Source organism: Hyla sarda, chromosome 8, assembly GCF_029499605.1.
Source record: "Hyla sarda isolate aHylSar1 chromosome 8, aHylSar1.hap1, whole genome shotgun sequence".
NCBI classification, from domain to species: Eukaryota; Metazoa; Chordata; class Amphibia; order Anura; family Hylidae; genus Hyla; species Hyla sarda.
In genome coordinates, this window is record NC_079196.1 from 216584880 (window position 1) to 216601346 (window position 16467).

The 16467-nt window shown below is 44.2% G+C and overlaps 1 protein-coding gene and 1 long non-coding RNA gene across 2 annotated transcripts in view; one reads left to right on the forward strand and one right to left on the reverse strand.

Annotated features, from left to right (window-relative positions):
* Nucleotides 1-16467, reverse strand: part of MYO15A (myosin XVA) — a 149138-nt gene that overhangs the window by 86206 nt on the left and 46465 nt on the right. The window contains exons 11-20 of the mRNA XM_056535537.1: nucleotides 15860-16021; nucleotides 15168-15281; nucleotides 15030-15088; nucleotides 14666-14789; nucleotides 11034-11129; nucleotides 8856-8987; nucleotides 8126-8251; nucleotides 3669-3746; nucleotides 3149-3303; nucleotides 2482-2527 (exon numbers count right to left, since the gene is read on the reverse strand). Of these exons, the coding sequence (XP_056391512.1) occupies nucleotides 2482-2527; nucleotides 3149-3303; nucleotides 3669-3746; nucleotides 8126-8251; nucleotides 8856-8987; nucleotides 11034-11129; nucleotides 14666-14789; nucleotides 15030-15088; nucleotides 15168-15281; nucleotides 15860-16021 (1092 nt within the window). The remainder of the gene's footprint in view (nucleotides 1-2481; nucleotides 2528-3148; nucleotides 3304-3668; nucleotides 3747-8125; nucleotides 8252-8855; nucleotides 8988-11033; nucleotides 11130-14665; nucleotides 14790-15029; nucleotides 15089-15167; nucleotides 15282-15859; nucleotides 16022-16467) is intronic.
* LOC130284806 (uncharacterized) overlaps nucleotides 1-16467 on the forward strand; it is a 97528-nt gene that overhangs the window by 3750 nt on the left and 77311 nt on the right. The gene's annotated exons all lie outside the window — the stretch shown is intronic.

Here is a 16467-nt window from a genome sequence, read left to right on the forward strand (position 1 = left end):
GCAGGACTCACAGGCTTTCTCTATAAATGAACAGGGGAAGCAGGACTCACAGGCTTTATAAATGAACAGGGAAAGCAGGACTCACAGGCTTTCTCTATAAATGAACAGGGAAAGCAGGACTCACAGGCTTTCTCTATAAATGAACAGGGAAAGCAGGACTCACAGGCTTTCTCTTTGAGTAGGTAGGGGGAAGTAGGACTCACAGGCTTTCTCTATTAATGAACAGGGAAATCAGGACTCACAGGCTTTCTCTATGAATGAGAAGGGGAAGCAGGACTCACAGGCTTTCTCTATAAATGAGAAGGGGAAGCAGGACTCACAGGCTTTCTCTATGAATGGGCAGGACTCACAGGCTTTCTCTATGAATGAACAGGTGAAGCAGGACTCACAGGCTTTCTCTATGAGTAGGTAGGGGGAAGCAGCGCTCACAGGATTTCTCTATTAATGAAAAGGGGAAGTAGGACTCACAGGCTTTCTCTATGAATGAACAGGGGAAGCAGGAGTCACATGCTTTATCTATGAATAAACAGTAGAAGCAGGACTCACAGGCTTTATCTATTAAGGAGAAGGGGAAGCAGGACTCATAGGGTTTCTCTATGACTGAGAAGGGGAAGCAGGACTCACAGGCTTTCTCTGAATGAGAAGGGGAAGAAGGACTCACAGGCTTTCTCTATGAATGAGAAGGGGAAGCACGGCTCACAGGCTTTCTCTATGAATGGGCAGTGGAAGAAGGACTCACAGGCTTTCTCTATAAATGAACAGGGGAAGCAGGACTCACAGGCTTTCTATATAAATGAACAGGGGAAGCAGGACTCACAGGCTTTCTCTATAAATGAACAGGGAAAGCAGGACTCACAGGCTTTCTCTTTGAGTAGGTAGGGGGAAGTAGGACTCACAGGCTTTCTCTATGAATGAACAGGTGAAGCAGAACTCACAGGCTTTCTCTATGAATGAACAGGTGAAGCAGAACTCACAGGCTTTCTCTATGAATGAGAAGGGGAAGCAGGACTCACAGGCTTTCTCTATGAATGAGAAGGGGAAGCAGGACTCACAAGCTTTCCCTATGAATGGGCAGGACTCACAGGCTTTCTCTATAAATGAACAGGTGAAGCAGGACTCACAGGCTTTCTCTATGAGTAGGTAGGGGGAAGCAGGGCTCACATGATTTCTCTATTAATGAAAAGGGGAAGTAGGACTCACAGGCTTTCTCTATGAATGAACAGGGAAAGCAGGACTCACATGCTTTATCTATGAATAAACAGTAGAAGCAGGACTCACAGGCTTTATCTATTAAGGAGAAGGGGAAGAAGGACTCAGGGTTTCTCTATGAATGAGAAGGGGAAGCAGGACTCACAGGCTTTCTCTATGAATGAGAAGGGGAAGAAGGACTCACAGGCTTTCTCTATGAATGAGAAAGGGGAAGCAGGGCTCACAGGCTTTCTCTATGAATGGGCAGGGGAAGAAGGACTCACAGGCTTTCTCTATAAATGAACAGGGGAAGCAGGACTCACAGGCTTTCTCTATAAATGAGCAGGGAAAGCAGGAATCACAGGCTTTCTTTTTGAATAGGTAGGGGGAGGTAGGACTCACAGGCTTTCTCTATTAATGAACAGGGAAATCAGGACTCACATGCTTTCTCTATAAATGAGCAGGGAAAGCAGGACTCACAGGCTTTCTCTTTGAGTAGGTAGGGGGAAGTATGACTCACAGGCTTTCTCTATGAATGAACAGGGAAATCAGGACTCACAAGCTTTCTCAATGAATGAAAAGGAGAAGCAGGACTCACAGGCTTTCCCTATGAATGAACAGGAGAAGCAGGACTCACAGGCTTTCTCTATGAATGAACAGGAGAAGCAGGACTCACAGGCTTTCTCTATGAATGAACAGGAGACGCAGGACTCACAGTCTTTCTCTATGAATGAGCAGGGGAAGCAGGACTTGCAGGCTTTATCTATGAATGAACAGGAGAAGCAGGACTCACAGGCTTTCTCTATAAATGAGCAGGGGAAGCAGGACTCACAGGCTTTATCTATGAATGAGCAGGGGAAGCAGGACTCACAGGCTTTCTCTATGAATGAACAGGAGACGCAGGACTCACAGGCTTTATCTATGAATGAGCAGGGGAAGCAGGACTCACAGGCTTTATCTATGAATGAGCAGGGGAAGCAGGACTCACAGGCTTTCTCTATGAATGAACAGGAGACGCAGGACTCACAGGCTTTATCTATGAATGAGCAGGGGAAGCAGGACTCACAGGCTTTATCTATGAATGAGCAGGGGAAGCAGGACTCACAGGCTTTCTCTATGAGGTCTGGCAACATTTGAAAAGCATTTAATATAAAATCATAGGCAACTATATATCCCAAAGCTCAGATACCTCATAAGATAGTAGACCTGATAGATTCACTTAAAAAAAAATTAGGATTATTTATACCAATATGTTTTCCAAAGATTTGCCCAAAGTAAATGGATTTTTCTTACCTTTTTGCTGTTCGGTTTGAAACATCGGACAAAAAATGGATTGCACCTATTGGGAGAAGACAAATAGTTTTGCAACTGATGGAGGCATTTTGGTTGGGAAACATTGCTCTATGGTATTACTGAAGTAATAAGCTGTCGTATGGCAGTAGATTCGTCACAGTGTATTCATTCAAAATGGGTACTGTGAGTCAGAACATGTCTAACATGCATTGTATTTCTGTGTATTGCTTGTCATGTGCACACACTGCACTGACAGATGTGCAATGGTTTACATTCTCTCTGCTGCCACCTCTGGTGGATTATATGTAAGAGCTTGAGAGGTAGGTCACATGATCCTTCCCACATAGGCTTCTCATGGAAGCCATTAGAAAGTTCTGTGGGATGAGTCCCCTGGTCTAATCTTCTCATCCCAGAGTACAGATGTAGAGAACAAACCTCTCCAATTGGCCAGTGATGGAGCCTGCTGAACAGGGACTTAGTTGGTTAGTTAGCCTGGATGTGTAATATTATGTATATATGTATATATACATTCCTTAATCTGACTTAGAGAGGGAGCGAATTGTCTTAAATCAGAAAGGAGAAGAAAGGAACAAGGACCCTTCTGCAACTCCTGATAACTATTGGACCTCGGGATGGAGCCAGTGCTATATGACTTCTAACAACCTACCTCTCCATCTTCTCCACCAGCTCCAGAAGGGATTGCTGGAACTTCGCAGCTACGGTTTGAGCCTTGATCTTCCGGGTCACGGTACTGCTTTTACCCATCATGCTTTTCTGCTGAGCCAGCACCTGAGCATGGCTGAAAAACAGGTTGGCCACCACCTGACAGTGAAGAAGGTGATGACGGGGATTAATCAGAATATTCCTATTTTTTACATTGATGCTTCTGATGTCTTACACCAATGTTTCCCAACTAATGCGCCTCCAGCTGTTGCAAAACTACAACTTCAAGCATGTCCGGACAGACGTTGGCCGTCCGGACACGCTGGGAGTTGTAGTTTTGCAACAGCTGGAGGCACCCTGGTTGAGGATCACTGGTCTATGGGACCTCAGAAAATAGCCTTTAGCTGCACAGGCATTCTGGGAGTTGTAGTTTTGCAACAGCTGGAGGCACCCTGGTTTGGAAACACTGTTTTACATAATGGTAACAGTACTTCCATCCTCATTCATGATGATGGCTTTCTTACCTTAATTTTACTGTTGACAAAGAGGTCTAGGACATCTTGTCTCACTTGGTCATAGTTTTTATCCAAGAACTTGTGGACCTGAAAGTAGAAAGTGTGTGATACTAAGTGTATCTAAGCTTATGACGTATCAGAGAAACACACAGCACTGCATGTCTTAGTGTATCCAAGCATGATACAGTCTAAGAATATGTAAGCTTGTCTTGTATGATGGTATCTCAGTGAATTTGAGCTTTTCATGTGTGATACTCTCTCAGTGTATCTAAGCCTATGGTCACGCTGGCATTATGGCTTTGGTTCATAATGGAAGCCACAATGCTCTGCCAGATTTGTCATACAATACAATAGACCCCTATTGACTTACAATGGGTCTGTTAGGCTCTAATTTGGTCTCAGATGTTGTCTGTCCCAAATGATGGAAGCCTCTGCTGCAGAGGTAAACAGTGTCTAAGCCTCTGCTGCAGATGTAAACAGTGTCTTAGTCTCTGCTGCAGATGTAAACAGTGTCTTAGCCTCTGCTGCAGATGTAAACAGTGTCTTAGCCTCTGCTGCAGATGTAAACAGTGTCTAAGCCTCTGCTGCAGATGTAAACAGTGTCTAAGTCTCTGTTGCAGATGTAAACAGTGTCTAAGTCTCTGTTGCAGATGTAAACAGTGTCTAAGCCTCTGTTGCTGATGTAAACAGTGTCTAAGCCTCTGCTGCAGATGTAAACAGTGTCTAAGTCTCTGTTGCAGATGTAAACAGTGTCTAAGTCTCTGTTGCAGATGTAAACAGTGTCTAAGCCTATGTTGCAGATGTAAACAGTGTCTAAGCCTATATTGCTGATGTAAACAGTGTCTTAGTTTCTGTTGCAGATGTAAACAGTGTCTAAGCCTATATTGCTGATGTAAACAGTGTCTAAGCCTCTGTTGCTGATGTAAACAGTGTCTTAGTCTCTGTTGCTGATGTAAACAGTGTCTAAGCCTCTGCTGCAGATGTAAACAGTGTCTAAGCCTCTGCTGCAGATGTAAACAGTGTCTAATCCTCTGCTGCAGTTGTAAACAATGTCTAAGCCTCTGTTGCAGATGTAAACAGTGTCTAAGCCTCTGTTGCAGATGTAAACAGTGTCTTAGCCTCTGTTGCAGATGTAAACAGTGTCTTAACCTTTGCTGCAGATGTAAACAGTGTCTAAGCCTCTGCTGCAGATGTAAACAGTGTCTAAGCCTCTGCTGCAGTTGTAAACAGTGTCTTAGCCTCTGTTGCAGATGTAAACAGTGTCTAAGCCTCTGCTGCAGATGTAAACAGTGTCTAAATCTCTGTTGCTGATGTAAACAGTGTCTTAACCTCTGCTGCAGATGTAAACAGTGTCTAAGCCTCTGCTGCAGATGTAAACAGTGTATAAGCCTCTGCTGCAGATGTAAACAGTGTCTAAATCTCTGTTGCTGATGTAAACAGTGTCTTAACCTCTGCTGCAGATGTAAACAGTGTCTAAGCCTCTGCTGCAGATGTAAACAGTGTATAAGCCTCTGCTGCAGATGTAAACAGTGTCTAAATCTCTGTTGCTGATGTAAACAGTGTCTTAACCTCTGCTGCAGATGTAAACAGTGTCTAAGCCTCTGCTGCAGATGTAAACAGTGTCTAAGCCTCTGCTGCAGATGTAAACAGTGTCTAAATCTCTGTTGCTGATGTAAACAGTGTCTTAACCTCTGCTGCAGTTGTAAACAGTGTCTTAACCTCTGTTGCAGATGAAAACAGTGTCTAAATCTCTGTTGCTGATGTAAACAGTGTCTAAGCCTCTGCTGCAGATGTAAACAGTGTCTAAGCCTCTGCTGCAGTTGTAAACAGTGTCTTAGCCTCTGTTGCAGATGTAAACAGTGTCTAAGCCTCTGCTGCAGATGTAAACAGTGTCTAAATCTCTGTTGCTGATGTAAACAGTGTCTAAGCCTCTGTTGCAGATGTAAACAGTGTCTAAGCCTCTGTTGCAGATGTAAACAGTGTCTTAGCCTCTGTTGCAGATGTAAACAGTGTCTAAATCTCTGTTGCAGATGTAAACAGTGTCTAAGCCTCTGTTGCAGATGTAAACAGTGTCTAAGCCTCTGTTGCAGATGTAAACAGTGTCTTAGCCTCTGTTGCAGATGTAAACAGTGTCTAAGCCTCTTTTGCAGATGTAAACAGTGTCTAAGCCTCTGCTGCAGTTGTAAACAGTGTCTTAGCCTCTGCTGCAGATGTAACCAGTGTCTAAGCCTCTGCTGCAGATGAAAACAGTGTCTAAGTCTCTTTTGCAGATGTAAACAGTGTGTAAGCATCTGCTGCAGATGTAAACAGCGTCTAAGCCTCTGCTGCAGATGTAAACAGTGTCTAAGCCTCTGTTGCAGATGTAAACAGTGTCTAAGCCTCTTTTGCAGATGTAAACAGTGTCTAAGCCTCTGCTGCAGTTGTAAACAGCGTCTAAGCCTCTGCTGCAGATGTAAACAGTGTCTAAGCCTCTGCTACAGATGTAAACAGTGTCTAAGCCTCTGTTGTAGATGTAAACAGTGTCTAAGCCTCTGCTGCAGATGTAAACAGTGTCTAAGTCTCTGCTGCAGATGTAAACTGTGTCTAAGCCTCTGCTGCAGATGTAAACAGTGTCTTAGCCTCTGCTGCAGCTGTAAACAGTGTCTTAGCCTCTGCTGCAGATGTAAACAGTGTCTAAGCCTATGTCGCAGATGTAAACAGTGTCTAAGCCTATATTGCTGATGTAAACAGTGTCTTAGTCTCTGTTGTTGATGTAAACAGTGTCTAAGCCTATATTGCTGATGTAAACAGTGTCTTAGTCTCTGCTGCAGATGTAAACAGTGTCTAAGCCTCTGCTGCAGATGTAAACAGTATCTAAGCCTCTGCTGCAGATGTAAACAGTGTCTAAGCCTCTGTTGCAGATGTAAACAGTGTCTAAGCCTATGTTGCAGATGTAAACAGTGTCTAAGCCTATATTTCTGATGTAAACAGTGTCTTAGTCTCTGTTGCTGATGTAAACAGTGTCTAAGCCTCTGCTGCAGATGTAAACAGTGTCTTAGCCTCTGCTGCAGATGTAAACAGTGTCTAAGCCTCTGTTGCAGATGTAAACAGTGTCTAAGCCTCTGTTGCAGATGTAAACAGTGTCTAAGCCTCTGTTGCAGATGTAAACAGTGTCTTAGCCTCTGTTGCAGATGTAAACAGTGTCTAAGTCTCTGTTGCTGATGTAAACAGTGTCTTAACCTCTGCTGCAGATGTAAACAGTGTCTAAGCCTCTGCTGCAGATGTAAACAGTGTATAAGCCTCTGTTGCAGTTGTAAACAGTGTCTTAGCCTCTGTTGCAGATGAAAACAGTGTCTAAATCTGTTGCTGATGTAAACAGTGTCTTAACCTCTGCTGCAGATGTAAACAGTGTCTAAGCCTCTGTTGCAGATGTAAACAGTGTCTAAGCCTCTGTTGCAGATGTAAACAGTGTCTAAGCCTCTGTTGCAGATGTAAACAGTGTCTTAGCCTCTGTTGCAGATGTAAACAGTGTCTAAGTCTCTGTTGCTGATGTAAACAGTGTCTTAACCTCTGCTGCAGATGTAAACAGTGTCTAAGCCTCTGCTGCAGATGTAAACAGTGTATAAGCCTCTGTTGCAGTTGTAAACAGTGTCTTAGCCTCTGTTGCAGATGAAAACAGTGTCTAAATCTGTTGCTGATGTAAACAGTGTCTTAACCTCTGCTGCAGATGTAAACAGTGTCTAAGCCTCTGCTGCAGATGTAAACAGTGTCTAAGCCTCTGCTGCAGATGTAAACAGTGTCTAAATCTCTGTTGCTAATGTAAACAGTGTCTAAGCCTCTGTTGCAGATGTAAACAGTGTCTAAATCTCTGTTGCTGATGTAAACAGTGTCTAAGCCTCTGTTGCAGATGTAAACAGTGTCTAAGCCTTTTTTTGCAGATGTAAACAGTATCTAAGCCTCTGCTGCAGATGTAAACAGTGTCTTAGCCTCTGCTGCAGATGTAAACAGTGTCTAAGTCTCTGTTGCTGATGTAAACAGTGTCTAAATCTCTGTTGCTGATGTAAACAGTGTCTAAGCCTCTGCTGCAGTTGTAAACAGCGTCTAAGCCTCTGCTGCAGATGTAAACAGTGTCTAAGCCTCTGCTGCAGATGTAAACAGTGTCTAAGCCTCTGCTGCAGTTGTAAACAGCGTCTAAGCCTCTGCTGCAGATGTAAACAGTGTCTAAGCCTCTGCTGCAGTTGTAAACAGCGTCTAAGCCTCTGCTGCAGATGTAAACAGTGTCTAAGCCTCTGCTGCAGATGTAAACAGTGTCTAAGCCTCTGCTGCAGATGTAAACAGTGTCTTAGTTTCTGCTGCAGATGTAAACAGTACCTAAGCCTCTGTTGCAGATGTGAACAGCATCTAAGCCTTTGAAATGTCAACCATAGAATTGTATTTAATAACCCTCTGTGCAGCAAGTAGATGTGAAGTAATAATAAAAGATCTACCTGGTAAGTGACTTTCCCAGCAAAATGCTTGATCCCGAATTCGGGGAGAGGCATCTTTGGCTTGCAGTACAGCTCATTGGTGCCTTGGTGGTAGTGACACTTCTGGAGAAAGGTGTGGTCTGTGGCCTAAAAAGAAAAAGTTGGATTCAAACTTAAAATTAAGTTCTTTTGCACTTGGGGGGGCCAAATCGAGGACACCCATTAGATCAGCTTATTTTCAGGGGATCTTAATGTGTTTGCATTGCAGTTTCGTTCCAGTACGTACTAAGTACACAATGCGGCGGCATTGCAATAAGTATTTCTGAAATGCTGCTGTAAATATTTTTTTTTTTTTACCTAATACCTGCCATGTTCACACGGCAGAATGTCTGCCCGGATAATTTATAATTTATCATTTGTAAAAATTATCCGGGCAGATATTCCGCAGGCTGCAGGCGCTGGAATTGACAGATCAATTCTTTCTTCGGAGGCTGGGATCGGAATATTCTGAACAATGGGACTCTGCTGCAATGGAATTTCCGAGCAGAATTTTCCACCAGATTCCGTTGGTGTTTTCTGCCAAGTTTACATAGACTTGGAGTGTAATTTCTAAAATTGTCAAGTATTAATAAAAAAACTAAACAAAAAAAACAGGTGAGCAGCAGCATTTTAGAAGTACTTACTGCATATGGCAACGCAAATGTAACGCAGTCACATCATGTGTAAATATAAAGGAATGATTTAGTGTTACCTGTGGGAAGCAGCTCTGGTCGTCCAAGATCCTCAGAATTCCATAGGGCTTCTGGGATATAAGATCTATACAGGACTGATTGTCCACAAAGGAAATTTCCCTCCAGTCTATCTGCTCACGAATGTATTCCTCCTGTAAGGGAAAAATGTGTGTGCATAAGGAGCGAAGACTTCTGGGGGAAATAGTCTGGTGTCCAATGGATATTTAAAGGGGTATTCCAGGCCAAAACTTTTTTTTATATATATCAACTGGCTCTGGAAAGTTAAACAGATTTGTAAATTACTTCTATTAAAAAATCTTAATCCTTCCAATAGTTATTAGCTTCTGAAGTTGAGTTGTTGTTTTCTGTCTAACTGCTCAATGATGATGTCACGTCGCGGGAGCTGTGCAGTTCCTATGGGGATATTTTCCCATCATGCACAGCCTCCGGGACGTGACATCATCATTGAGCAGTTAGACAGAAAACTTCAGAAGCTAATAACTATTGGAAGGATTAAGATTTTTTAATAGAAGTAATATACAAATCTGTTTAACTTTCCTGAGCCAGTTGATATATAAAAAAAAGTTTTTGCCTGGATAACCCCTTTAATGTATAGGTGCAGAAAAGGGAAACGTTTATACATTATATGTATATTGTACATGCCATCTGATCTGCGGGCAGCATGGTATAGAGCAGGAGGAGTTCAGAAGATTGATAGATATATTTGTCAGGGAAAAGATCTAGTACAACTTGTATTATTTTCAATTAAAGGGGTACTCCAGTGGAAAACATTTTTTTTTTTTTTTTAAATCAACTGGTGCCAGAAAGTTAAGCAGATTTGTTAATTACTTCTATTTAAAAAATTTTATCCTTCCAGTACTTATTAGCAGCTGTATGCTCCAGAGGAAATTCCTTGCTTTTTGATAAAAAAATGTTGTCTTGTCCACAGTGCCCTCTGCTGATACCTCTGTCCGTGTCAGGAACTGTCCAGAGTAGCATAGGTTTGCTATGAGGATTTTCTCCTGCTCTGGACAGTTCCTGTTACGGGCATCAGGTGTCAGCAGAGAAAAGCAAAGATTTTCCTTTGTAGCATACAGCTGCTAAAAAGTACTGGAAGGATAAAGATTTTTTAATAGAAGTAATTTACAAATCTGTTTAACTTTCTGGCACCAATTGATTTAAAAAATAAATAAATAATAATAACTGTTTTCCACTGGAGTACCCCTTTAAAATTCCTGCTCTTACTATGCTTTGGTGTCCAGTGGGGGGTTCTAGATTGATTGTGGTTGATAGTCCTCTTTTGTATGTTCGGCGCTAGGACCACCAGGAAATGCGCCGTGCCCACAGATGGCAATTAGGGTTGCCACCTTTCTTGCAAAAAAATACCGGCCATGCTAATTTGCATAATTAATTATAGATGCGTAACATCACAGGATACACATATGCAGGGGAAAATTTGTCCTGTTCTGACCCTATAACTTTTTTATTTCTCCTTATATGTGGACTGTATGTGGGCTCATTTTTTTGCCCCCTGATCTGTAGTTTTTAACAGGACCATTTTTGTTTTGACAGGACTTTTTGATCGCTTTTTTATTTCATTAAATCCGGGAGTTGCAGTTAGTTACTAAGTACAACTCCCAGCATGGCCTGATAAAGCCTGTGGCTCAGCAGCTGTCCCAAACAAAAACTACAACTCCTAGCATGTTGGACTATATAGTAGTATATAGTATAGGTCAGTTTTTCCCAAACTGGGGTGCCTCCAGCTGTTGCAAAACTACAACTCTTGTTGTTTCCCAACCAACGTGCTTCTGGCTGTTGCAAAACTACAACTCTCAGCATGCCCGGACAGCCGTTGGCTGTCCGGGCATGCTGGGAATTGTAGATTTGCAACAGCTGGAGGCGCTCTGGTTGGGAAACACTGAAAAAAGTAATGGTGCAACGTTCCGTGAGTTGGAGGATTGCTTGGATAAATACCGGCCATTGCATGGTGGCAACCCTAACGGCAATGCATTTCCGAGCGCATTCCGCTGAAAGAATGAACATGTGAGAAAAATTCTTGCGGCAGAAATTCTATAGTGTAGATAGTACAGCAGCAAAATCCTATTGAAAACAATGGGAGGCTGCTGCACCACATTTTCTGCAGCGGAGCTCCGGAGCTGAGGCAGACACCACGTTCATCATGATCACCTATCACTTACCTGCTCCTCTCTGAACACAATCTTATTGAAGAAGAACTGCAGATATTCATTCGCATAGTTAATGCACAATTGTTCAAAGCTGTTGAAGTTCAGATCCTGTTGATGAAAGAATAGGGTTGGGGTAAATTCATATGGTAATGGTGTCCATCTGAAATATTTGCTGCAAAATACAGGGCAGACATCCATCCAACTAAAATGTCTGCTGCTGACTTTACTTCTTTTTGGACATTTACTGGAGCAATCCATGTCCTGTCTACACTTTTCCACACAGAATATTAGCAGAATAAGTGACATGCCCCTTATCCACATGGATTACAAATATGTATGGTCCCTATCCCGATCCCTAGGATGTCAGTAGTAACCTGCTTGATTACACCATAGAAACACATGACTTGTCTTTGGACACTACGACCACTGTCTTCCCCATCACCGTACAGGGATCTGGAATTTGTATCGCCCGACGCCCGGGACATGCAGTTCCGGGCGCCGGGCAGGTGATTTCTTCAGGCATTTAGCCCTGCTTCGGGCAAGCAGGGCTAAATGGCGGAAGACTTCGCACACTTCAGCAAACACTGCTACATGGTACCCGGTGCACATATGACGGGAAAGCCAGCCTTGTCCCATCACTAAACTGCTACTTACATCTGCGTGCGGGGACTTCCTGGCAGAGGTGCGCGCGGTGAGTGATGTCATCGCAAGCACCGCGTAGGGACGCTGACGTCTTGCGCAGCGCGTGCGATGACGTCACTTATAGCGCGCACCTCCGCAAGGAAATCCTAGCAGGCAGATGTAAGTAGCGCTGTCCAGGTGGGGAATCTGTGCTAAGGCTACCTAATGTGGGGAATCTGTGCTAAGGCTACCTAATGTGGGGAATCTGTACTAAGGCTACCTAATGTGGGGAATCTGTGCTATGGCTACCTAATGTGGGGAAACTGTGCTAAGGCTACCTAATGTGGGGAATCTGTGCTAAGGCTACCTAATGTGGGGAATCTGTGCTAAGGCTACCTAATGTGGGGAATCTGTGCTAAGGCTACCTAATGTGGGGAAACTGTGCTAAGGCTACCTAATGTGGGGAAACTGTGCTACGGCTACCTAATGTGGGGAAACTGCTACGGCTACCTAATGTGGGGAAACTGTGCTAAGGCTTCCTAATGTGGGGAATCTGTGCTAAGGCTATCTAATGTGGGGAAACTGTGCTAAGGCTACCTAATGTGGGCAATCTGTACTAAGGCTATCTAATGTGGAGAAACTGTGCTGCGCTACCTAATATGGGGAATCTGTGCTGCGCTACCTAATGTGTGGAAACTGTGCTAAGGCTACCTAATTTGGGGACACTGTGCTACGTCTACCTAATGTGAGGAATCTGTGCTATGGCTAACTAATGTGGGGAATCTATGCTAAGGATACCTAATGTGGGGAATCTGTGCTAAGGCTATCTAATGTAGGGAATCTGTGCTATGTCTACCTAATGTGGGCAATCTGTGCTAAGGCTATCTAATGTGGGGAAACTGTGCTAAGGCTACCTAATGTGGGCAATCTGTGCTAAGGCTATCTAATGTGGAGAAACTGTGCTGCGCTACCTAATATGGGGAATCTGTGCTGCGCTACCTAATGTGGGGAAACTGTGCTGCACTACCTAATGTGGGGAAACTGTGCTAAGGCTACCCAATTTGGGGACACTGTGCTATGTCTACCTAATGTGAGGAATCTGCAACGGCTATCTAATGTGGGGAATCTATGCTAAGGCTACCTAATGTAAGGAATCTATGCTAAGGCTATCTAATGTGGGGAATCTGTGCTATGTCTACCTAATGTGGGGAATCTGTGCTAAGGCTACCTAATGTGGGGAATCTGTGCTAAGGCTACCTAATGTGGGGAATCTGTGCTAAGGCTACCTAATGTGGGCTAACTGTGAAAAGGCTACCTAATGTGGGGAAACTGCATTAAGGCTACCTAATGTGAGGAATCTGTCCTAAGGCTACCTAATGTGGGGAATCTGTGCTTCGGCTACCTAATGTGGGGAAACTGCTACCTACCTAATGTGGGGAAACTGCTGCCTACCTAATGCTCCCCCCCCCCAGCAGTAGCACCCCCATCATCCGTCAGCTCTTGCTATTACAACAGGGGGTAGGGGGGAAATGGGGGGGGGGTTGCTGGTGGATGATGTGGGTGCTACTGCTGGTGGGGGGTGTTGCTGGTGGATGATGAGGGGCACATTATGGGAGCATTATATGTGAGGGCCCAGCCTCACCCAGCCGCTACCTCCAGTGGCCCTCAGATAATTTGAATTTGAGACCCCTGCCGTACATGATAGAAAGTAGTAGTTTGCAACCTTACCACTAGGTGCCAGTAGCGTTTACTGCGGGACATAAATTTGTCAATGACACCAGTCTATTTTCCTTCACCTGCTGCAGCAGCCAAAATAGGCAAGAATCAGTGATAATTTTTATGTAATGTAAAAAACAGAGTACCAGATGTTCCCCGTCTTCCTAACTAAACCTTGTGGGAGAGGAAAAACAACAATGATGCTGTTATCCTCATATCCCATCCTCATATCCCGACCTCATTTCTTATCTTCATATTTCGTCCTCATATCCAATCCTCATATCCCAACCTTATATCCCGCCCTCATATTCCATCCCCATATCCTGTCCCCATATCCCATCCCCATATTCCGTCGTTATACCCCATTCTTACATCCTGACCTTATATCCTATCCTCATATGCCATCCTCATATCCCAACCTTATATCCCGTCCTCATATTCCATCCTCATATCCCAACCTCATATCCCGTCCTCATATCCCAACCTCATATCCCGTCCTCATATCCCGACCTCATATCTCATCCTCATATCCCAACCTTATATCCCGTTCTCATATTCCAGCCTCATATCCCGTCCTCATATCCCGTCCTCATATCCCAACCTCATATCCCAACCTCATATCCCAACCTCATATCCCATCCTCATATCCCAACCTTATATCCTGTCCTCATATCCCAACCTTATATCCTGTCCTCATATCCCGTCCTCATGTCCCGTCCTCATGTCCCGTCCTCATGTCCCGACCTCATGTCCCGACCTCATGTCCCGACCTCATATCCTGACCTCATATCCCGTCCTCATATCCTGTCCCCATATCCCGTCTCCATATTCCATCCTTATATCCCGACCTTATATCCTATCCTCATATCTCATCCTCATATCCTGTCCTAACATCCCATCCTCATATGCTCACCTGATTTTCCATCCTCATATCCCGACTTCATATCCTGACCCCATATCCCGACCTCATATCCCATCCCCATATCCCGACCTCATATCCCGACCTCATATCCCATCCCCATATCCCAACCTTATATCCTGTCTTCATATCCCGTCCTCATATCCCGACCTCATATCCCATCCCCATATCCCGACCCCATATCCCGACCTCATATCCCATCCCCATATCCCAACCTTATATCCTGTCTTCATATCCCATCCTCATATCAGAACAACGTGGATACTCAATGTAGGAGGTTCATTCTAAATTGACATAATAGAAGTAAGATATGAAGGTGGCAGACGTTCAGATGGGAAGGCTATGGGCACGACCATAAGTCCAAAGCAAATCTGTGTTATCCCATTACCTCAAAGCCATAAATATCCAGTATGGCAATGGACAGGGCATCTTGTTTGGGGTAGACAAGCTTGTTAATCCTATCTGTCAGCCAGCTGAAGAGCAGGGAGTATAAAATCTTGGCAATTGCATCTCTGTAAATACAAAGAAACAAAGGACTGTCTGACCAATGTTCTGAATATTCTGTCATTATGATAGTGTAGACCTGTTTTCTGCAACCTGGGTGACTCCAGCTGTTGCAAAACTACAACTCCCAGCATGCCCGGACAGCCTTCGGCTGTCCGGGCATGCTGGAAGTTGTAGTTTTGCAACAGCTGGAGGCACACTGGTTGGGAAAAAACACTGGCGCAGACCAATGTCAATATTCTACCCACCTGGCATCTACAGCGCTGTCCACGGTGAGGGGAGTGAAGATCTTTTCTCTCATCGTCTCCTGCAAAAACCAAAAGCATGAGCTGGATCTGTCTCTCTGTCGCCATATTTATTACCATTACCTGCAGTCGGATACCTACAGTGACTTTATACGTGATGGCTTTCTGCAGACCCTCGTGGGATATCTGAAGCAGTTCGGACACCACCCGTATCTCGCTCGCGCTCACAACCGAAGCCACCTCCTGGGATTCAGTCTGAAAGAAAGCACCTCTATGTTTAGGATCTCCGACACTACAGTCAACCCTTAGATCCGTCTTGGCCCCCGCAGCAAAACTCCACAGATTTAAAAGGGTACTCCGCACGCTGTGTGAGGGCTTCCGTGTTCAGGGCCGCCCCTCGTGACGTCACATCCGCCCCCTTCGTGACGTCGCGCCCCCTTCCCATAGACTTTCGTTAAGGGTCCGGGCGTGACGTCACGAAGGGGGCGGGCGTGACGTCACGAGGGGCGTCCCTGAACACGGAAGCCCTCACACAGCTTTCGGAACTTCCAGACGCTGCGAGCGGAGCTTCCGACACAGGGCAGCGGAGTACCCCTTTAAATTACAAGGCCCCAGCATGGGAACATCAAGGTCTATGGGGGAGATTTATAAAAACTTGTGAAGAGGAAAAGCTGCCCATAGCAACCAATCAGATCACTTCTTTCATTTTAGAAAAGGCCTGTGGAAAATGAAAGAAGCGATCTGATTGGTTGCTATGGGCAACTAATCAACTTTTCCTCTGCGCAGGTTTTGTTAATCTCCCCCTATATTGTCGGGATCTATAGGGTTCTTACCTCATATTTCTCGAAATAGACGTTGCCCAAGTGCAGGATGGAAGAGAGAATTCGGAAGATGCTATCCTGGTCCTCAATGGTGAAGCTGAGAGATTCCATGGCGTTCAGGAGTCTTCGGAAGTCTTCGGCATCACTTTTAGAAGGAATCTCACAGTTACCTCCCTAAATATGGAGACAGTCAACATTTTGGCAAATCTAACCACAAACAGCCTTATATGTATGTGAAACTTACATTCAAATCCTTATTCTGGCCTATAGGGGGCAGTATTGTACTGGGAATCTTGTCTGCATACAGTGGGGTAAAAAAGTATTTAGTCAGCCACCAACTGTTACAAGTTCTCCCACTTAAAAAGATGAGAGAGGCCTGTCATAGGTTATAACCTCAACTATGAGAGACATAATGAGAAAAAAAAATCCATAAAATCACATTGTCTGATTTTTAAAGAATTTATTTGCAAATTATGGTGGAAAATAAGTATTTGGTCAATAAGAAAAGTTCATCTCAATACTTTGTTATAACCCCTTTGTTGGCAATGACAGAGGTCAAACATTTTCTGTAAGTCTTCACAAGGTTGTCACACACTGTTGCTGGTATTTTGGCCCATTCC